The 24,942-nt window shown below is 36.8% G+C and overlaps 1 protein-coding gene across 2 annotated transcripts in view; it reads right to left on the minus strand.

The window, feature by feature from the left end:
• The window catches only part of DYM (dymeclin), a 385,794-nt gene that overhangs the window by 274,381 nt on the left and 86,471 nt on the right, over positions 1-24,942 (minus strand). For both annotated transcript variants that reach the window (XM_059893759.1, XM_059893758.1), the window contains exons 7-8: positions 5,358-5,483; positions 3,789-3,931 (exon numbers count right to left, since the gene is read on the minus strand). In XM_059893759.1, coding sequence (XP_059749742.1) covers positions 3,789-3,931; positions 5,358-5,483 — 269 coding nt within the window. The remainder of the gene's footprint in view (positions 1-3,788; positions 3,932-5,357; positions 5,484-24,942) is intronic.

Here is a 24,942-nt window from a genome sequence, read left to right on the forward strand (position 1 = left end):
GATAGTAGGTTCATTCTACCATTCTCTATGTTTGTACATCTTTGAAATTTTCCACAATAAAATGTTAAAAAAGAAAGATACTAAATAAAGAGTAGGTGAAATCATGTATGTAAATTAACTACTAAAGTGATTGGCAAACGTAAGGCATTCAGTCAATGATAGACATGTTATCTTAACTGAGTTCACATCTATCTTGAGTGCAGACAAGTATTAGCTTTTGGTATTTAATTACATACAACAAGTATTTACTGACAGTCCACAGATATAAGGTGCATTGCTGCAGCACACACCCTCACATAAGTCATGAAGCAGCTTACACACTCAGGACTCAAGTGGTGACAATGAAAGACCAGATAGTAATGACCTATATGGGAAAAGAATCTAAATAAGAGTGGATATATGTATATGTATAACTGAATCACTTTACTGTACACCTGAAACTAACACAACATTGTAAATCAACTATACTTCAATAAAATACTTTTTAAAAATTGAAAAAGAAAAATGAAATAAAATGAAAAAAAAGAAAGTCCAGATAGCAAAGGTCAGGAGTCAAAGTGCAAACCAACATCACCTCTTTCCTATGTGATCTTAGACAAATAATTTAATAACTAGGAACATCTCTTCATCAACTATATTAAAAAAGTAAAACCATCTATTTCACAAAGTTGCTATGAGAATAAAGTGAGATACATAAATGTTGCTCTGTAAACTCTGAAGTGTTAGATATATGTTAGCTCTCATTTTATTGTATGTAGAGCCAATGGAGGGATAATGATGCTTGTACCTAGTGATCATAAGACAAAGTAGAGTGTTAAGTGCCTCTGGAAAAGATCACATCTAGCCAGGACGTAGAAAGGAAGTCTTTTGTGGAGAAGTTGGTACTTGAGAATGGTTTTAAAGGATGGAGGAGCAGGGACTTCCCTGGTGGCGCAGTGGTTAAGAATCCGCCTGCCAATGCAGGGGACACGGGTTCAAGCCCTGGTCCGGGAAGATCCCACATGCTGTGGAGCAACTAAGCCCGTGCGCCACAACTACTGAGCCTGCGCTCTAGAGTCCGCAAGCCACAACTACTGAAGCCTGCACCACAACTACTGAAGCCCACACGCCTAGAGCCCGTGCTCTGCAACAGGAGAGGCCACTGCAATGAGAAGCCCGTGCACCACAACGAAGAGTAGCCTCCACTTGCCGCAACTAGAGAAAGCCCGTGCACAGCAACAAAGCCCCAATGCAGCCAAAAAAAAAGGCATGGAGGAGCAGAAAAATCAGTCTGAGAGAGGAGGAAGTAGGACTCTAGGTTAAAAAGATAACCCAAATAAAAGTATGAAAAAGGAAGACTGTCAGGCATGCCAAGAAGCAACAGAGTTTTTGCTGAAGTCTGGGAAACAGCGTAACAGCCAGATGCAAATCTGAAAAAAGTGAGAATAAAATGCGGAGGGCCCTGCCTAACTCCTTTGAAGGTCCAGATGTGTAGCTCACACTCCTCGGGACCCCAGTTCTGGCAAAAAGATTCTCCTCGTCCCTTCCAGGAACAACAAAACCTCACTGTCCAAAACTGTTAAGTTTTTTTTTAAATAAGGCACCCTGATTTAAAGGAACTAATTTAAGCAAACCATACCATACACATCCTGCTATGAAAGGAAATGCTTTCTATTGATATATCCAGGAAAAACTTAATCCCAAAGAAAATGCCATGAAAAACCCAAAAGGGTTTATAATTTACATTTGGCTTTGGAATCTCACTTTTTTTTTCAGTGAGGAACTTCCAAATCATATTTTTCTCAAGCTAATATTAAAGTAAGAAAATCCCTTAACTACCAACCAAAAGATCATCAAATCAAAAGATGACACAACTAAAGTCAAATCTCCTTTGTCAACCTGACTGACTTTCATGTAATGTGGCTTAATTCAAAATTACATGACTATGACCATTCTTACTTTTATTTTTTTGCCCACAATACATAGCTGTGCTACTTAAAAGGAAAACATCCTTTGGCTGTTTTTTCATAATTCTTTGTGTCACATACTGTAAAATAATAAATTACTCCATCACTTATACTCTTACATGAATAATTTTATGAAGATTTAAGAAGCTATGTAAAACATCTTATGACTACAGGCACACTATAAGTCTCTTTTAATGCCCTTAGCTGAATATTAAATTTCTCAATGGTAGGGGAAAAGACCAGAGAACCATTAAAAGTTATGTGGAAATAGTCTCGGAGATCATCTATTCCAACCGTGATCGACATCTGATAGACAAAGAAACTGGGAGCTAAGAAAAGTAAGGAACTTCCTTCCCATACGCAGAGTAGATCTAAAGTTAACAAGTTTTTTGGCACCCAGTACTAATGACACCACATACCATACTGGACTTCTTTACGATGACACGTAACTGCAAGAAAAATCAAGAACTACACACAAGTCTATATTTTTAAAAACTGCAAAGCACTGCCACTGTTTTGAAGAAAGCAGGTAATGAACTTCTACTACCTCCTCCAAAAAAAATGTCCAACCATATTGGAGAACGGGAAAATACTCAGCTTTTGAATACTTACACCAGTTTAATGACTGAAAAAAGAAAACACTAATGGATTAATCAAGCCTTCCCACAGGACACCCGATTCCCACAGGCACACAGGATTCCTGTGCTGCCTTCAGAGGCCGAACATGAGCAAGCCTTGTACAGCTTCCTCATCGGAAACAATGAGGGCAGTGGGAGGGGTGACTCGGAGGATGAACCTCTGCAGGTCTGGGGGTCTAGGTAGCATACTCAGCACCAAAGACAGAGCCATGAGTGATTACAAATGTAATTCAACTCATAATACTGAAAGAAATCAAAGGAAGGCAAACCTAGAACAGAGGTCTTTTCATCCAAAGGGGTTCCTGAGACTCCTCATCCCATAAATTATCCCACAGTACTCCATTTTCCTAACAAACTGACGCCCCTGCCTGAGTGTGGAGAGCACGTCCCAGCCTAATTCAGCTGTGGAACTCAGCTCCATTTAAAATTCCTTCAGACAGCTGAACTCTCTGCACTGTGTAATTAAGCAGACTGTATACTGTTTCTTTAGTAAGAGCACCCAGGCAGACCTTACAACTGCCAAAGTGCCAGTCTAGTTTTTGTTTCTCCTTCAGAACAAAGCACAAGTTCAGTTGACGTAACCTCACATGACCCAGGTCTTCTTGTATTTCTGGTCTCTTCAGGTCTAAACGTTGTGAAGCAGAAATGAGGCTTTACTGGATGGTGGGAAAGGACTTTCTTCAGTTAAAGAAATTTGCTTCCAATCTGATAAAACTCACATTTGTGCCACTTCAGAATTTATTACAAGACTCTTCAAAATGTGCTAATTTGTCACCGAACAAATGAAACATTGAGTATAATAAGAAAACTATACCTGATTAGTCATGTAAAATCCTAACCAAGAAAGCCCCTAAAATAGAATAATTTCCTCATAAAACACAAGCGGTAAAAAGTTTCCAAGAGCAAAACTGTATTTATATTGTACAGCTAGAATGCACGCAATATGCATATTTATAAATATTCTTCTTGAAAAATGTTCTCTTATAGGTAAACAGTCTATTCATGATTTGCATATATTTCCTTGTATAAATCAGTGCACCAAATGGAAAAAATATTTTAAATTATTTCCAGTATTTCACATTTAACCAGCTGCACAGATGCAATCTGACAGTTAGTAGTGGCAGCCAACTGAACAGAATTTCTCATGACTAACTGGACAAAACCTACGTATATCAAAGACCTGACAAAATCTGGTGAGACTTACTTGCTACTCCTGACGCCAGTCCATACAGCAGCCCTCCCCCATCTGACTGCTGAGGGAAAACGTGTGCTCCTGGAGGAGGCGGCTTTTCTTGCCTGATGAAGTTATACAACAAGGTCTTTACAAGTTTGCTGGTATATGGGAGGCTACACAAAAAGAAAAAAGAAGAAAATAAACTCAGATTTTGGGGAGTCAACTGGCTTTGTATCGTGATAAATATAACCTATATAATCTACTGACATAAAAGGGATTAGCACAATTCAAAGAAATCTGGCACTGTCACAACAGTGAAGACCATGGGCTGTGAGATCAGACTTGAGGCTTAAATCTGGCTTTCCTCTTACTATGCTGTATGTCATTCATCAAATCGCTTCAACTCCAAAGCTTCAGTTACCTTATTTGTAATCTGTATAACAGGTGAGATATTATAAATTCAGTATATAATACAGTACTTGGCACTTGAAGGGAGGTAGTAACAGAGAGTCAGTAGGAAAAAGCAAGAATTTAAAAGTATGGAAATTGACTTGAATAGTATATTTGACTTAACCCAATATATCCAAAATATTCAACATATAACCAATATAATAGTTGTTAAATATCTCACATTGTTTAAAACAAATAAAAGTATGAAGTTATTCAATCTATGCATGCATACAAAAAACATATCCATATATATACAGATTTCTTTTAATGTTAATACCCTTTGCTTTTAAGTAACAGAATGAGAGGAGAAGGGAGAGAAAACAGGTTAAAAGGGATATGTGTCCACAAATTGGTGATAAATCAATTCCTGCAATCTGGAGAAAACTTTTGAATAGACTCTTCAGCCAACGCTTAAGGCCTTTTATCCTTATTATCAGTGATTTTCAAATATGTTCCAAAAGAGCCCTAAAGGATTCTGTGAATGTGCCACAAGTATAATCAAGGTAGCAAGAGGGGTGTGAAAAAGACAAAGGTGCTTCTCTCTCTCTGTGTGTGTGTGTGTGTGTGTGTGTGTGTGTGTGTGTTTAATATTTATCTACTCCCATCCCTACCCACCAGGAGACTGTAAGCTTCTGCTCTGCTCAGGAGCACAGCTCCACATCCTAACACATGCCTGGCACATGGTTAGCACACAATAAACATTTGTTGACTAAATGAAAGTAGGAACAGTCAGTTAAGTGGCTGCTGGGGAAGTCCAAACACATGGTGACGGGGCATACACTGCAGTAGTCGTTTCAATGGGACTGGTGGGAAGGGGAAGATACAAATAATTTCAATGAACAAATATGACCGGATGAATGCTTAGACATAGAGAATGATGCAGAAGGAAGAAAAGATGGCTCCAAAGTTTCAACTCTACAAAGAAACCACTAGAGAAGGTAATGAAGCTAGGGGATGAAAGGGGCAGGGAGGGAGGATGGACAGTTTAGAAAGGAAAGCAGATCCTTATGTGCTGGGTTTGAAGTTCTGATAGAACAACCAGAGGAAATATCTGGTTGGAAATATGGAACAACACTAAGGAAAGAGGACAAGACGAGAACTATAGATTAATACAATAAAAAACTTGACAAATTTAAAATAGAAACATACCATCGACCTCGCATCAAATACTTGTGACTGATGCTCTGTCGCAAAACTTCCTTGTGGAAGAGTTGGCAGGAAAGGAAAACCACCATTGTTGACACAGCTTCTACTGATATTTCATATGTAATATCTCTGAAAAAACAGGAAACAAATCAGAATAATGATCACTTTGGAAGATTAAGATATTGCTCTTTTCTAAATAAACTATACATTTAAAAACTCAAATCAAAATATTCAATATGCTTCCGGATTATTAAAAAATACTAGTATGTTTAACATAAAAATTAAGTCAAACAAAAATATGAAATCCTTCCTTGTCATTAGTTCTTGTACTTGGGTCAAATATCCCATTACTTTCCTATTTTCCAGGTCCCATCTACTAATGAATGACAAGTATCAATATATTAGTGTATAATGGAAACAGTTACCAGCAGTGTTCTGCTTTGAAGGTCCACTCTAAAGCCCTTATGTTCATTCGCTGTTTAGTTATAACACGGAAACAAATATTTAGATTGTAAAACTGAAAAGAAGTCACAGTGTAGGGAAGACAACAATGTCTTTTTGAGTTGATAATAACTTTACAGTGAGAACTATGGTATACCCTAGATCTTCTATCTCTAAGTGTCTACTTTCTCAAGTCCAACTCTGCCTGTTCAGCAAAATGTGAACAGTAAACAAATTGTTCCTGTTTTATTAAGCATATTTCTTTTATGAAGGACTACCGTTGTCCTCCGAAGATCATTAACCCCTTTTAGAAACAAATCTTAGAACAAATAAAAAGGAAACAAAATTTTGGCTGAGCACGAACAGGAACAAATGCATCAAGAAATCTTCAATTATTGCAAAAGTTTAAACACAATTATCATGGGGAAGAGTATCATGTTAGCCCAGGAAAGTGAAAATCTCAACAACACAACAAAAAGAGTAACAGCTCCAAAAGAATATAAGATATTTTTACAGAACTGAAACATTCACGGAAAGCCCAAAGAAAAATACTTAACACCTACTTAAATGAAGCTCATTAAACAAATTAAAGAGAACTTGATTCTAGAAATGGAGAAGCTTACCAGATTTTTAAGTTCTAATTCTATCGGATATTTACGGAGTTATTTTGCTGATGAAATATCTTTTAAAAGCAAAGTATACAAAAACAAAACACAAGAGACCCGTGCAAATGATCTTATTATGTAACGAATAAATCTCATTTCTACTCAGAAATCTGACTAATACTGTAGAACAATTCTCTTTCCTGAAATTTCCATAATTATTGTTGTAAATATTAACCACATAAAAGGCACATCTTACATTTGAACTTATTTCTTGAATTGAATGAAAAACAACCCTGATGTGTTGTATTAGGATTCATTAATTCTTCAATAATGATGATCTGGGTGCTCAAAACCCAAAGGATTTTGAATCACAATAATCATTTATTCATACAGCCTATGCCTGTCAGGAATCCATACTCTGTAGTCAATTTGCTAGGCTTTTCAGTTGGGTCAGGGCTTAAAGCCAAATCCTGAAGAACAAATATCTTGCCACAGTACACCCTATCTAGGTAGGTGACTACCTCCAGTACACTTGTTAATGCATTTAGTCATTGCATCAATAATAAAAAAAAAAACAACAGCAGTGGTTTACAATTTAACATCTTACACTAGGTCCCTGATCCAAGAAGAAACTGCTTTAATTTGTTTAAACTAAAAACTATGACTATTAATAAATACTATGTCTGACAACTTTAATGAAAGAATGTAGATTTAGAACAGAGGGCTGTTCTCCTTCAAAATAAATTGGGCCAAACAACATCACAAATGGGAGAACATCACAAATGGGAGGGATCTTTATTGCTCTGATTTTGATTGGAACTAACTAGGACTTCCTGAACAGTCATCAGCATAGTGTACCAGGCATACATAACTCAGAACAGCAAAAAGGAAGAAATATGTTGAGGCCATATAATACACGATCATAATACAAAAGGAATACTCTTTGCAACAAAAATGTAAAGGGAATTTCATGAAAAAAGCATCCAGGATGCTGTTGACTGACTTAGAGGATATCTTCTATTCATTTTGCTGGCCAGCATCCACTTATTAGTATTAAAACATTAATAAAGGGCAAACAGGATGATCTGAATGGAATGATTAAATACCATGAAGATAATTCTACACAAATTAATCTTAATCACAACCAAAATTCTCATTGAGTTTTTTTCAGAAACTTCATAAATTGACTCTGACATTTTTATGAAAGAATAAACATATAGCCAAGTCAATCTTGAAACTGAAAAGTGAAGAGAGGGACTTCCTCTACCAGATATCAAGCCATGTTACACGGCTGTAGCAATAAAAACGGTAATGGTATTTGCAAGCACACACAAAAAAGTTAGACAAACCAATGGCACTCAACTGAGAACTGAATGTACAGATCAAACCTGTGTTTCTATGGAAACATACAACAAAACGGATCCATAAATCAATGGAGAACAGATTGTACAGAAGATGGTGCTGGGAAAAACTGGCTTATTTCATAAAGAAAAATAATGATGGCTCCCTATCTTACAACATATTCAAAGACTGACTACAGAAGAATTAAAGACCTACATTCACTTGGATGTGAATGGCAACACTAAAATTAATAGAAGAAAATGTACAATGATAAGTTTGTAACATAAGCACAAGAAGGGACTTCTTAAATAAAAGCCTAAGAGCACAAAGCATAAAGTAAGTAAATAAAATAAAGCATTTAATTACATCAAAATTTAGGATTATTGCTCAACAAATGAAACCCTGAACAAAGTTAACTGGCAGATGATAAAATGGAAGAAGAACAAAGAACTAATATCTAGAATATTACAAGCAACTCCCACAAAAAGCCAAGAAAAAGCCAACAACTTCACTAGGAAAAAAAAGAGCAAAAGATAAAAAACAGTCCGTTTAAAACAGTGTAATATCCCTTGATGTCCTAGAAAATGTAAAGTATTGGCAGGCACATAATGATATATAAACCCTCATGTACTGCTGATAGTAATATTAACCAACACAGTTATTTTAGAGAACAATTTATAACCCAGTATATGTATATGCCAAAGAAAAATTCACAGAAATATGTCTGAGGACTGTGGTGAGCAACCTCCAAAATGACCCTCAATAATCCCTACTTCCTGCTATTCATGTCCTTGTGTAATTGCCTCCCCTTGAGTGTAGGATGGATCTAGAGACTTGCTTAGAAGCAAGAGAATACAGTAAAAGTGAAAGCATGCCACTTCTGAGAGGAGACTGGCTTACAAAACAACCATGGCTTGTATTGGGCACCTGCTCTTGCTCTTCTGTTTGCTTTCTCCAAGGGAAGCCAGCTGCCTTGTTGTGAACTGACATACAGAGAAGTACACCTTGCAAAGGACTATGGGAGGCCTCCAGTCAACAGCCAGTAAGGAACTGAGTCCAACAGCCCTAGAGAAATTGAATCCTGCCAACAGCCAAGTGAGAAGGCTAGGAAGCAGGTCCTTCCTAGTTGAGCCTTCAGATGAGACCACAGCCCCAGCCATAAGATCAACTACAACCTCATGAGGCACTTGAGTCAGAGGCACCAAGCTACACAGTACCCTGATTCCTGATACTAAAAAACTGTGAAACAACGTTTTGTTTTGTTTTTATTGAAGTATAGTTGATTTACAATGTTGTGTTAATTCCTGCTGTACAGCAAAGTGATTCAGTTATACATATATATTCTTTTTTATATCCTTTTCCATTATGGTTTATCACAGGATACTTAATAGAGTTCCCTGTGCTATCCAGTAGGACCTTGTTGTTTATCCATTCTATATATAGTAGTTTGCATCTGCTAACCCCAAACTCCGACTCCATCCCTCCCCCAACCCCCATGCCCTTAGGAACCACATGTCTGTTCTTTATGTCTGTGAGTCTGTTTCTGTTTTATAGATAAGTTCACATTTGTGTCCTATTTTAGATTCTGCATATAAGTGGTATCATATGGTATTGAAACAATGTTGTTTTAAACTTCTAAACTTTAGAGTAGCTTATTGTGCAGTAATAGATAAATAATATAACGACATTCAATATTTGTGGTGTTGCAAATTTGGAGGCACCCCAGCTGTCCAGCACTGAGGAACTGGATAAGTAAAATGTGGATGTACACAATGGAGCAGTTTTAACAGCAATAGACTAGGTGTTCATTTAGCATGACAGGTAACTCTTAAAAACAATTCTGAGAGGAAAAAGCAAAAAACAATGAGTTCTATAACACAATTCTATTTATGTATATTAAAAATACATGTACACTATAGCTGATTCACTTTGTTATAAAGCAGAAACTAACACACCATTGTAAAGCAAATATACTCCAATAAAGATGTTAAAAAAAAAAAGAAAAATACATGTACACATAACATCTTGTACTCGGACATATACATATAAAAATACATGCATTAAACATATTAAAATGGCTGTTTATGGGAAAGAAAAGGAGTAATGAATGGGGATAAATGGGAATAAGTAAATGGATTAATATTAAATGGAGGGGGAGATGGGCCTTACACAAACCGACAATGATAGTGACCCTTGAACTGAAGAATGTGACTGACTCAACCCTATGCCTGATGTGTCCAAAATCAGGGATTGTAGAATGAAGGGAGGCATAAGAGGTTGGGGGACATATTGAAGTGGGAGAATGCTCAGATTAATCCCAGAAATAAAAAATACCAGCGATAAGTTATCCAGTTAGGACATTATAAGGACCACCATTACAATAATGACAATGGCAATGGAAAAGAGCAGTAAGACTTGAATGACACTTAACAAAATAAAACTAATAGCACTCAGTGACAGATTGGATGCTTAAAGTGGGGGAGAAAGACTAAGACTAATCAAGGAAGACCAAAGCTTCTAGATTTAGAACTCAGAGAAGGTGATGTTATCAACCTAAATCAAGAACACAGGAAATGGAAAAATCACTTTACATGTATAATCTATCGATGCTCTTTATTCACAGATTCCATGTTTGTGAATTTACCTACTCACTAAAATTTACTTATAACCCCAAAACAATTTTCTGCAGCACTTTTGCAAGTTGAAATGATCTACGTAATTTTCTAATTTGCACCAAAGGAATCCTAGGCAAAATTTCATGACAAAAAAATAGCTAACGATTGCAAATGAACTCACAGATGATAAAGTTACTTTGTTAAAGATGATAAAATTAAAGTCTGCATTTTTCTAATGTCAGTGGGGAACGGGAAATAACTACATAGCAAAGTTTCATATAAAACTGACTATCCAGATATGATATGATGTCTGGAATTTTCTTAAATATAATCTGAGAAGTAGGGGAGGGTAGCTGTGGATGGGGTATAATTGAAATAAATGTGGCCATGAATTGTTAATTACTAAAGCTAAGTGATAAGCATATGGGAGTTCATTAGTCTCTCCACATTTATATGCTTAAAATTTTACATAAGATTAAAAACATAAAATTAAAAATTGACTGCGTAACTGTAGACCAGAGTTTGGTGAAGATAGGGACCTCTCTTATTCCTAGCTCCTACCACATTTCCTGGCAAATAGTAGGCACTTAACAGATATTATTTGGAGTGAATGAATCATCCAAAATTCTATATTTAACAAATTTAATTTGCTAAAGTTATCTGCTTTGAGAAGTTGGGTATGTTTCAATAGTTTTTATATTGTTGTCATTAGCAAATCACCACAAACTTAGTGGCCTAAAACAGCACAAATTTATTATCATGCAGTTCTGTAGTTGCAGTACAGGATTCACAGGGTTAAAATCAAGGTGTCAGCAAGCTGCTTTCCACTCCGGAGGCTCTGGGGAAGAATCCATTTCCTGCTCACTTGGGTTGCTGGCAGGCTTTAGTGACTCTAGGATCCAAGTCCCCATTTTCTTGCTGGCAGTAAGATGAGGGCACTTCCTAGGCTCTACAGGTCGCCTCATTCTTTGACTCAAGGATCCTTTTCCTCCATCTTCAAAGCCATTAGTGGCTTTGAATGACTCATGCTGCATCTTTCTGACCCACCCTTCTGGTTTCCTCTTCTACCTTTAAGGACTCATGTGATTAGACTGTCCTCTATTATCCTAGTGGGCCCAATCTCCCCCTCAAAAAGCCCTTAACTTTAACCACATCTACAGAATCCTTTTGACATGTGAGGGTATCTATTCACCAGCCTTCCAGGGATTAGGATGTGGACATCCTTGAGCTGGAGAGGACAGTATTCTGCCTACCACTAGCAGCTAGTAAGAATTAGATGCTAATTTCAATAAGAACCAAAAACCTCCCTACCAGCCAACATGAAAATATTACTCAAAGTTATACTAATCTACCAGATTTGGGGGCTGGGGGGAATATAATGTTCAAATAAATGGATTAAAGCAGGCTCTAACAAACTGGCAGGGTAGAAGATAATTTAAATATACAATGAAGCACAGCTTCAAATGACATAGCGAAGATACAGATACTAGAAATGGCTAAAACAGAATCTTTTCTTTTTTTTTTTTTTTTGGCAAAGATGTCAAGAACCCAATTTCCAATTTTCATTGTCTGAAGATAGTGCTTATAGCCACAAAGCAGAAGAAAATTTAAATGCACAGAGTAACAAATATTCAAACAAGGACAGTAACCACCCACTAGCTGCCCATCCTGCTCAGAATAAAATGCCAAGTCCTGAACCTAGCCTCTAAGACCCTACATGACTTCTGACTAACCGTCCAACCTTGTCTATCACTCACCCATCCTTGCTCATTTGGCTCTAGCTCTACTGGACTAGTTAGTGGTCCCTGGGTACAGCAAGCATGCACCCACCTCAGGGCCTTGCATCTGCTGTTCCCTCTGCTTAGAATGCTCTCCCACCAGAGTGACAGGACTCCCTCTCTGACTTCCTTTGGGTTTCTGTTAAAAGGTCCACTTCACAAGGAGCCTTCCCTTACAATCTTGACTAAAATACCATGACATTACTTTCTTCCATTGCACTTGTCACATTCTAACATTAATTAATATATTAATTTGTTTATTATCTGTCTTACCCTACACACAACTAGAATCTATGTCTTATTCACTATGGTATCCCTGGCACCTGAAACAGTGGCTGGCCACAAGTACACACATATTTGTTGAATAGTCTCTTTGTGCTCTTGGGCACAGTGAGAAATTAATATTATTTGGGATTTACCAAAACCAAGAAAAATACATTCATTCATGCACAAATTTTACATGACAAAGTATATCTGAAACTCCCAGCTTCCAGAAACTAATTCATGATTTAGTGCTCTGCATAAAAATTCACACACACACAAAAACGGAATTCCCTTGCAGTCCAGTGGTAGGGCCGCACACAGGTTCCATCCCTGGTTCGGGAACTAAGATCCCGCATGCAGTGCAGCGTGGCCAAAAAGAAAAGAAAAAAAAAAAAAAATTCACTAGACTCCTGGGGCTACAGTTACAGAATTAGTAGCAACAGCAAAAATAATTACTCAACATGCCCTCATTTAATCCATTTTCTATTATAAGTGGTATTGAAAATGACTGGACTTCCCTGGTGGCGCAGTGGTTAAGAATCTGCCTGCCAATGCAGGGGACATGGGTTCAAGCCCTGGCCCAGGAAGATCCCACAAGCTGCAGAGCAACTAAGCCCGAGCACCACTGCTACTGAGCCTGCGCTCTAGAGCCCGCAAGCTACAGCTACTGAAGCCCGCACGTCTAGAGCCCGTGCTCCGCAACAAGAGAAGCCACTGCAATGAGAAGCCCACGCAACACAACAAAGAGTAGACCCCACTCACCGCAACTAGAGAACGCCCATGCGCAGCAACGGAGACCCAACGCAGCCAAAAATAAATTAATAAAAATTTTTTTAAAAATAAAAGTTTAAAAAAAAAGAAAGAAAATGACTGATATTTTTAAAGTCAGTTTCAAAATAAGTTGTGAACACAAATTTGGGTTCTGCCTACGGGGAAAAAAATGATCTAAACAGGAAAACATCTGAAATAGCCATTTAAGAAATATGTTTTAAAGACACACATGGATAAAATGAAACTATCCATCAATTATCTTCCTAGTTACCATCTTCCCGCACATCTCCCAAGTCTGTGTGAGGGCTTCAGCTCCCTCTACCCTTGCCCCCAAACTGTTTGGCTGACTCATATTCATCACTCAAGACTTTGGACTATGCTTTTCATAGTCTATAGTCTACATCATATAAGAAAATATTTGCCAAACCAAAAAAAAAAATATCAACCAATATTAGAAAATAAATGAAAAATGCAATAAAGCACAGCTTATATATTAACTTACACAACCACATAATTTTTAAAGAGATCACAGGAATTGAGGCTACTTCCATTTCCAGCAATGACAGACAGAAAATTCAGAAGAATATTCCCAATGAAGTCAACAAAAATCATTGACAGAGGGTCTGGAGGGGCACTTTCTAGAAGGACCAAAGAGCTAGTAAAATACTGAAGAATTACAAGGCCAAGATTCAAGGCACTAAGAAAACCTAGAGAGGTCAGCCTGACATCTGGAATTGCTTTGGCCTTGGGATGTTTCCTGATTCATAAGTGGTGGCTGGGAATCCAAGCAGTACTTTTGACAGGGTTGACAATCTAGGGGACAAAAACTGGAGTCCAAGCCTGCCAAAGGAGTAAGCCCTAGTACTCCACCCCACACACAGGGTAGAGATCCTCAAGGGGATCCTTACCTTGGAAGTAAGGGGGAGCAGGAAGTAAATCAACGATCTCATGGGCTACAACCCAGCTTTAAGTTCCCTGGGTGGCCAGAAAAATTCTGAAACGGAATTAAGAAGAATCCAAGGCACCCAACAGAAACAGACAATCCCCTCTGAAGAAAGATAAAATCATACTATCAAACTATTTCTACAACTTTACAAATACAAAAACTAGCAAACAATCAAAAATAGGCACATAAAGAGATAAGACTACATGAACAAGAACCACCATACACCCATAAAACAAACAAACCTCTCCCAATAATAATATTAATTACCAAATACAACTATGCCTACTCTACCTATGGCATAAAAGCCAAATTTTTCAAATCAAAAATTTCTCAAGGACCTGTAAACTATATAAATATAGCAGGTATTTCTTTTTAAAAAGTTCTAGAAAAAAATTCTGGAACTGAAAAATACAATAGCCAAATTTTAAAACTTGATTTAAAAAAATAAGTAAATAAGAAAGAAAGAAAGGAAGGAAGGAAGGAAGGAAGGAAGAAAACCTCAATGAATGGGTTTAACAGCAGATTAGACTCAGCTGAAGAGAGATTTAGTGACTTGGACATAAAGTCATAAGAAATAACCGAGAATAAAGTACAGAGAGACAACACGACGATGTTGAGAGGCATTTGTTTCCAGATTGGGGTTATTATGAGAATGTTTACGAAGAAAGATTTATAAACATTTGCATACAAGTCATTTGCAAACATATATTTTCATTTCTCTTCAGTAAATACTTGAAAGTAAAATTGCTAGATGAGAGGAGAGGTGGATATTTGACTTCATAAGAACCTGTCAAAACTTTTCCCAAACTAGTTGTACCATTTTATACACCACAGCAATTTTTTACATAGATTTTATTTTTCGAAGCCATTTCCGGTTCTCAGCAAAACTGAAGGTATAGAGAATTTCCATATAACCCTTGCCCCACATATGCATACCCTCCTCCACCATCAACATCCTGCCCCAGAGTAGCATATATGTTAAAAATGATGAACCAACATTGACACATCATTATCACCTAAAGACCCCATAATATACATAAGAGTTCACTACTGCTGTGTAATTTCTATAATCGCTATAAATTTTGACAAATGTAGTAACGTGTATCCGTGATTATTGTATCATACAGAACAGTTTCATTGCCCTAAAAATCCTCTGTGCTCTGTCTATATATTCCTTTCTCCTGCCAAACCCTGGCAACCACTGATCTTTTTATTGTTTCCATAGTTTTACCTTTTCCAAAATGTATAGTGGGAATAATACAGTATGCAGCCTTTTCAGACTGGCTTCTTTACCCACAGCAATTTCTGAAAGTACCAGTTGCTCCACATTCTCACCAACATTCAGTACTATCAGTCTTCTTAATTTTAGCTATTCTAGTTGTGTGTAGTGATAGTTCACTATAGCATTTAATTTGCATTTTCTGATGATTAATCACACTAAAACTCAATGTGCTTATTGGCCATTCATGTATCTTTTTTGTGAAGGATCAATTTAAATCTTTTTTCCATTTTTAATTGGGATATTTGCCTAATTATTTTTAAATTGTAAGAGATCTTTATATATTCAAGAATAAAGTCTTTTGTCAGCTATATGTTTTGGAGACATTTTCTCCCATCTGTGGCTTGACTCTTCTTTTTCTGAACCGTCTCTCTTGAAGAGGCAAGATTTTTATTTTTGAAGTAGTCTAACTTATCAAGTTTTTCTTTTTTTGGCTATTGCTTTCTGTATGCTTTCTAAGTTATCTTTGCCTAAAACAAGATTGTGTGTATTTTTCTAAATTTTATGTTATATGTGAAAGTAGGCATCAAAGTTTTTTTGTTTTGCTTTGTTTTCCCATATAATCAGCTTTTCCAGCACCATTAGTTTAAAAAGTTTTCCCTCCCCAACTGAATTGTTTTGCTTCTTTTCTCAAAACAAAACAAAACAAACAAAAAACAATTGACCAGAGAAGTACAGATCTATTTCTTGGCCCCCTATACTGATCCACTGATTTATTTGTCTATACTTAGGTCAGTACCACGTTATCTTCAAAACTGTAGCTTTATAGTACACTGTGAAGTGATATAGTGTAAGTATTCCATTTGTTCTTCCTTTTCAATTATTTCTTCAGATATTCTAGGTTCTTTGCATTTCCATATATATTTTAGAATCAGCTTGTCAACGTCTATGAAGAAAACAAACAAACAAAAAATACTCTGGTACAAATGTGATGAATTGACTCTGTAGATCAATCTGGGTGATACTGACATCTCAACAATATTGACTCTTCCAATTCATGGATATGATGTATGTCTACATTTAGGTCTTCTTTGACTTCACTGAGCAATGTTTTTTAGTTATTAATATATAAGCTGTACACATATTTGTTGAATTTACTAAGTATTTCATGTTTTTCATATGATTTTAAAATGGAATTTTTAAGGTTTTAGTTTCCAGTTGTTTGCTACTAGTATATGATTTTTGTATAATCACCTTGCAATGTGCAACCTTGCTAAACTCACTTTTCAGTTCAAGTAGCTTTTGTATATTCCTTAGGGTCTCCTACATAAACAATCATGTTGCTGGCAAATATAGTTTTACTTTTTCTTTTCTAATCTCTATGCCTTTTATTCTTTGTTTTGCTTTACTGAACTGGCTAGGGCCTCATACAGTAGCAAACAGAAATGCTAAGACCAAACATCCTTGGCTTGTTCTTGATCACAGATGAGGTAAACCTTTAGTCTCTCACCATTAAGTGTAATGTTAGCTGCAGGTTCTTCATGGATGCCCTTAACCTAGTTGAAGATGTTTCCTTCTATTCCTAGTTTGCTGAGAGTTTTTTCTTTTTTTCCATGAATAGATGTTGAATTTGGTCAAATGCTTTTTCAACATCTACTGAGACAATCATATGGCTTTTCTAATTTATTTTGTCAATGTGGCATATTATACTGATTTTCAAGTGTTAACAATATTGTATTCCTGAGATAAGCCCCACTTGGTTATAATGTATTATCCTGTTCTTATATTGCTGGATGAAATTTGCTAATTTTTTAAGCTTTTTCTCCTGTATTCATGAGAAATATCAGTCTGTAATTTTCTTTTTATGGAACGCCACTGTTAGGTTTTAGTATCAGGGTTAGGCTGGCCTCATAAAACAAGTCATCCCATCTGCTTTTGAAATACACTTTATTGAAAAAATATTTGCTTCATGATGTGATGTTGAGCAAAGACAGCAGAATAGTATGCATCATATGACTGAATACACATAGATGTTAATATGCAAAAAATAAAAAGAGCAATCCTGGAAGATGAGATTATAGATGAATTATAGATTATATAGATTATAGATTATAGATTATAGATGAATATTTTTATTATTTTTAATTTAAATTTTCAAAATGGGAAGGGCATAAAGAAAATGAATGGGAGAAATATTGGCTTCAAACTGGCTGTCTCCACCAGGAAATTTCCTGAAAAAAAAAAAATATCAGGAGAGATGGTCTGAGGACAATCTCTAATCTCATTCTGACCATAGATTTTCCTTTTCTGTTTTTTTTTTTAATAAGTTTATTTATTTATTTTTGGCTGCATTGGGTCTTTGCTGCTGTGCGCGGGCTTTCTCTAGTTGCAGCGAGCAGGGGCTACTCTTCCTTGCGGTGTGCGGGCTTCTCTTGTTGCAGAGCACAGGCTCTAGGCACGCGGGCTTCAGTAGTTGCAGAACATGGGCTCAGTAGTTGTGGCTCGCGGGCTCTAGAGGACAGGCAGTAGTTGTGGCACACGGGCTTAGTTGCTCCGAGGCATGTGGGATCTTCCCGGACCAGGGCTCGAACCCGTGTCCCCTGCATGTGGCAGGCGGATTCTTAACCACTGTGCCACCAGGGAAGTCCCAGGTTTTCTTAATTATTCCTCTCTCTCACTTCACTGTAAACAATCAAAGTAAAGAGGATTTGCAACTAGGAAAAACAATCTAAGTGTCTCATTCCTTTTGGACTGTAATAACAAACTAATACAGACTGGGTAACTTATAAACAACAGAAATTTATTTCTCACAGTTCTGGAGGCTGAGAGGCCAGATCAAGATACCTGCAGATTCAGTATTTGATGAGAGCTGGTTTCTGGGTCACAGAGATTAAGCGTCTTTTTGCTATGTTATCCTATGATGGAAGGCAGCAAGGAAGTTTTCTTGGGTATCTTTTATAAGGGCATTAATTCCACTCACAAGGGCTCTGCCCTCATGACCTAATCATCCCCCAAAGACCCCATACCTTTTAACATCATCATCTTAGAGGTTAGGTTTCAAAATATGAATTTTGGGAGGACACGAACATTCAGACTGTAGCAATGAATTAGACACACTTGCTGCATTATTTAGGGCTCTCCAGAGAAACAGAACCAACAGGATATAAAGAAATATATACATAGAAAGTAATTTATTATAAGAGATTGGCTCACACAATTACAGAGGCTAAAGGTGGCATTATCTGCCATCTGCAAGCTGGAGGCCCGGGAAAGCCAGCGGTGTAGTTCCAGTCCAAACCCAAAGTGCTGAGAAGCAGAAAAGCCCTGGTCCGAGGGCAAAAGCCCAAGAAACAGGAGTGCCAATACCCGAAGACAGAAGGAGATGGATGTCTCAGATTAAGCAAGAGAAAAAATTCACCCCTCCCCCACCTTTTTGTTCTCTTCCTGCCCTCAATGGACTGGATGATGCTCACCTACACTGGTGAGTATGATCTTTCTTACAAAGTCTACCTATTCAAATGCTAATTGTTTCCAGAAACACACTCACAGACACATCCAGAAATAATGAAATAATGTTTGACCTCTGGGCATCCCTCAGCTCAACCTGTCACACAAAATTAACCATCACACTTGCCAAAGACGTAAGTTAAATGTTTAAATACTGGGAAAGGGCACAGAGCCACAGATTCAGTCTCATTAAAAGCATTTAGTCATTAAAAGCATTTAAGCACTATTTGAAAGGTTTTACACCTAGAAATTTTTGTTCCTTCATAAGAAACAAACAGCATTCTAACACTCACCTAATTTGTTATAATCATAAAAAGTGAATTCATATTTCAGTACCCCAAAATTTGACATCTATCACAGGTGTGTTACAATTTTAAATAGGAAGACTCAACAAGAAGTTCACATTTGAACAAAGACTTGAAAGAAATAAGGAAACAAGGGAAGTCTTCCAGAGAGAGGGACCAGCACACACAAAGGCCCTGAGGTAGGAACACACCTAGCATATTTAAAGAACAACAAAGAGGTCAGTGGGGTTAGAATGAAATCTGCAAGAAGGAGAGTAGTAAGAGACGAGGCCAAAAAGATAACAAAAAGCCTGAAAGGTCTAAAAGCTGTAACAGATTGATAAATTCAAAATCTTTTTTTTTTTTAAATCCAGGCTGGTCTTCATTCATTCATTCATTCATTCATTCATTTATTTATGGCTGTGTTGGGTCTTCGTTTCTGTGCGAGGGCTTTCTCTAGTTGCGGCAAGCAGGGGCCACTCTTCATCGCGGTGCACGGGCCTCTCACTGTCGTGGCCTCTCTTGTTGCGGAGCACAGGCTCCAGACGCACAGGCTCAGTACTTGTGGCTCACGGGCCTAGCTGCTCCGCGGCATGTGCATCTTCCCAGACCAGGGCTCGAACCCGTGTCCCCTGCACTGGCAGGCAGACTCTCAACCACTGCGCCACCAGGGAAGCCCCAATAAATTCAAATTCTTAAAAATAGTTTTTAAAAATGTATCATGGCAAAAACAAACACATACTAAAAGCAAATAAGTCAAAAAGCAAAGTTAGAAAAAAAATGTACTTTAAATTTATGTCACAAAGGACTAACCTTTCTAATGTAAAATTGGTCCTACAAATAGATACAATAAAGGTGCCAAAATGAGAATGAGCAAAGGATATTAGCAAAAAAATGTTAACAATTCTAACATCTTTCAATAGGGGGATGATTAAATATAAACTGATACTGACCTACAACAGAATATAATGCTATTTTTAAAAACAAATGAGAAAGGATGTAGAGAAATCAAAACTCACATACACGGCTGGTGGGAATGTAAAATGATGGAGCCACTGAGGAAAAGTTTGGCAGTTACTCAAAAAGTTAAATACAGAGTTATCATATGACCTAGCAACTTTACTCCTAGACACATACCCGAGAACTGAAAACTACGTCCACACAAAATCTTGTACATGAATGCTCACAGCAGCATTATTCAGAAAGTAGAAACAACCCCAATACTTATCAACTGATGAATGGATAAACAAAATGTGGTATATACATACTATGGAATAGTTTTCAGCAATAAAAAGGAATGAAGTACTGGGGCATGCTATAACATGGATGAACCTTGAACACATTACACTAAATAAAAGAAGCCAGATACAAAAGGCCACACATCATATGATTCTATTTATATGAAATGTCCGTAAAGGGCAAACCTATAGAGATAGGAAGCAGATTAGTGGTTACTGGGACAGGAGGGAGGGGGAAATGGGAATTGACTGCTAATGGGTACAGGGGTTCTCTTTGAGGTAATGAAATTCTGGAATTAGAGAGCAGTGATAGTTTCGCAACTTTTGTGAATATACTAAAAACCGCTTAAATATATACTTTGAAAGGGTTAATTTTGGGGTATTTGAATTATATCTCAATAAAGTTGTTACTTAAAAGACAAAAATGAGAAAGCTCTCTGAATGCTTGTATACAGAAACTGCCAGGATAGATTGCTAACTGGAAAAAGAGGAAAATCCAAAACACTATGTATAATTTCCAACCTTTTATATGAATACAGGGGGAAATAAAAATCTAAATTCATAATTGAATATATATGCATGAAAAATTTCAGGAAGGATACATATGAAACTAAGAACGAACAGTGGTTACTAGGGAGACAAATGGGAAGGCTGGAGAGATGGGGAACAAGGACAGCCAGGAGATCGTTCATGTACACTTTTACGTGTTTGGTATCTGAACAACATAAATGTATCATCTGTTTGAAAATGAAATTAATCAAGAACTAAAAATAGAGGATTATCATAAATTATAAAATCAAAATTTACTGATTAAAATCTGATGACACTGAAATAAGAATAAACAAAAAACTAAATCATATTGTGGTATGCTGAAAGAGTCACTGACCCCAAGTGAGAAAACCTAGGATCTGTTTCTAAGTTCTCTATTAAACTCACTCTATTAACTTCAAAAAATAACTCCTCTGGGTCTCAGTTTCCTTATTTGTAAATAAGTACATTGGGCAAGATGACCTCTAATGTCAATTCTTGCTGTAACTTTCTATGATGCTCAAAAAAAGGAATTCAAAGCAACGTTATATTCCTGTGGAAACAAAATTTTAAATCCATTAATTGGGCTATCTTAAGTGCCAAAGAATCAAGGAAAAGAGCCAAGACAGGCCAATACTTGAAAGAAACCAAAATTCTACCATGCTGAGTGTGGTGGTTTTTAAAAAATGAAAAATGTTTTAAGTCAACAGATCTTTCTTGTTTAATGTCCTTGCATAATCTTCAGAAGATTTTCATTACACAATCGCCAAAACAAAGTCAACTTTAAAAAGCCAAAATGTTGCTTCGGCTGCCATATTATCACAAGAACTTTCCACCATCTGGACTGGAAATGTCCTAGAACAAACTACTGTTGGAGCAAGTTATTAATTTCATGTGAAGAAAAAAAGGCGCCATGACCTTGCAGTGCTCTGCCAGGGCAGAGTGGAACACTTGGATAAAGACAAAAGCCTTCACGAAATGGGTGTTAGTGTTGGCTAAGGTCGAAGTCAATGAATATGCAGGAGAAAAAACCATCCTCCTTTGACTTGCTATTGGATAAGAAACTGTAAATGGAACATAAGTTTAACAAAAACAACTGACAAGTTCAAAGGATTAAGACCAAAAGTTAGAAATATCAATGTCATGCCAACATGGAGATTCCAAAAGTAAAATATGAGGAAAGACTAAAAAGTGGTATAGTGTATTACAGATACGGTCAATAGCAGTAATGGCTAGTTTTAAAAGTTAACAAAATCAAAGACATGGTAATACTCCTCATTTATAAAAGTATTAACAATGGAACAGGAAGTGCCTGGAGGTTAGGCACCAAGAAATCTGCATTCTAGTATCAGAACTGTCATTTGTTACCTTTATCAGTCACCTTATCTGTCAGCTTCATCATACATAAAAATTAATGGAGTGGATCAAATAAACTCAAATATCCATTCCATGTTTTTACAGCTTCTCAAAGAACTAATGCTATATATGTAACAGTGCATCAAATGTATAAAATATAGCCACATACCTTCTTGAAATAAAGCTCAACCAAAAAGAGGTTTTAAAAACATTCTAAAAAATCAAAAGTTAAGATGGATTGATTAGGTGGATACATAATAATAAAGCAAATATACCAAAATTGTTATGTGGGTGTCCAAATTGCAATTATGCCAGCTTAAACAAAGAACATTCATAAACAAAGAACAATCAGAGAGAAAGAGCTCTCAAGAACTACAAATGATTGCTAAACTTCCATCGAAAGTTAGAAATGGCTTTTAAATAAATGAAGAGATGTTCAGCCTCACTTGTAATGAGTGAATACATATAAAGATCACAATATGATTTCCATTTTTAGCATACAAAAAATTTTATAATATACAATATTGTCAAGGCTCTGTTAAATGTTTTTGGTGGGACTATAAATGATATACTCCCTTTAGGGAACAAGTTTTTACCAAATTTATTATATTTTTATCAAATTTTAAAATGGTCACACTTAACTCCAATTCTAAGACTTAAATAAGGACTATACCTGTATATATGCATTAAGTGAATGTATGTATATGTACTACATCCAGACAACGGAGTATTATTCAGTGCTAAAAAGAAATGAGCTACTAAGCCACGAACACAGAGGAACCTTAAATGCATGTTACTAAGTGAACGAAGCCAACCTAAAAAAGCTACGAACTGTAGGATTCCAACTATATGACACTCTAGAGAAGGTGAAAATATGGAAACAGTAAAAGGATCAGTGGGGTGACCAAGGGTAAAGGGGGTGGGAGGGATGAACAGGCAGAACACACGGGACTTCTGGGGCAGTGAAAGGGCACTTACGATACTGTAATGGTGGATACATGTCATTATGCATTTGTCAAAACCTACGGACTGTACAACACACCAAGAGTGAACCCTAATGTACACTATGACTTGGGCGATAATGATGTACCAATGTAGGTTCATCCACTGTAACAAACGTACCACTGTGGTGAGAAATGTTGATAGCAGGGGAGGCTATGTGTGGGAGGAAGGGTATGGGAATACTCTGTACTTCCCGCCCAATTTTGCTGTGAATCTAAAATTGCTCTGAAAAATAAAGCCTTTAATTAAAAAAAAGAAAGAAATAGTGTCATATTATTTAGAAATACATATAAAGGTGAGATAAGCGTAAAGGTTTATATAAACCACCAGAATAGTCAAAAACAAAAAATGACTGTCTCTGGAGAGCAAAGGGATAGAGGACAAGGAGATTTGTTCTCATCGTAAGCCCTTTGTGCTATTTGATTGTCTTCCCAATCCATGTGCACACATACATTACAATTTAAAATAATTGCATCAGCATCAATGACTAGCTTTAAATATCCAAAGGTAATGCAATCTGGATTGTGCCCAAAAAAGAAATTACTCTGTAAAGAATTAACTTATATAAGTAACACAAAAAATTAAAAAGGAAAAGAAAACCAATTGTTTGACTGTTGGTAGAATTAAAAGTTGTAGCTATTAATATCAAACTACCTCATTCATATTTTGCTACACATGTATTAATAACAGCAAAAGAAATTAACAAAAGCATCCTGTACCAGTCTTGCTTTCATAAGAGTAAAAATTCTTTGAAGGCAGAGATTCAACATTTTCAGGGCTGAGCTACCTAAGAATCTTGCAAACTGACCTTAGGAAAGTCACTTCCTTTCTCTCTACTTCAGTGCCATTATACACAAAATGAAAATGTATAAAATAAGCTTAATTCTAGTTCTAAAAAATTCAATGATTATACGCCTCTAAATAGTCCACAACTTAACAAGGAAACATGCAAACACAGGCAAAATGACAGTCAGGATTCAGGACTCTGCTTTAGCTGCTGCTAATCTCTCACACCTAATGCCAGGCTAGAACCAGTCCTCCAAAGCAGCCAGAGAAGCTCCTCCAAGCAGCCTGACCCAACAGGAACTGACTTCAGTTCCCACACAAACTACTCAGCCTTGTTCTTTTGAATCTCAGACATGCTGCGTCCTATGACCACTATACTTGTTAATGACCAAGTGCTATTACTTTTTACTGAGAAGTTTAAAATAGGAAAACTGACTCAGAAGCAAATATATTCAGTGTTTTTCTTAAGTACTTAGTATGTGTAAAGCAACACAGTTTTATAATCATAAAGCATTTTAAAATTTATAAAAGTATTTTCCAGTGCATTACTTTGGTCTTCAACGCAATCCTAAGCAACAGAGTAGGCAGTGAGAGCACCAGATAGACCTCATCCCAGGATGAGATGCTCCCTCTCAGCTGCAGGCCCCGCTACTGCAGCTCAGGACGTGGTGCATTAAACTAACAACTGGCCTGGCTGTTCCTTCAATGGCTACACGAGTTGATCTCCAAACTCATGCACTTCAATCTCCACACCCAAACTATTAAACAACTGAACCAGATGTGTTCAAATGTCTTTTCCAAGTGACAGTCTATGATCTATGAAACCCAATTTTAAAATGAGAAACCTGAGGCCTGGAGTGACAATGCTGATGAGTGGTAATGCTAGGATTCAAACACTACCTTCTGT

Source organism: Balaenoptera ricei, chromosome 14, assembly GCF_028023285.1.
Source record: "Balaenoptera ricei isolate mBalRic1 chromosome 14, mBalRic1.hap2, whole genome shotgun sequence".
Classification (NCBI taxonomy): domain Eukaryota; kingdom Metazoa; phylum Chordata; class Mammalia; order Artiodactyla; family Balaenopteridae; genus Balaenoptera; species Balaenoptera ricei.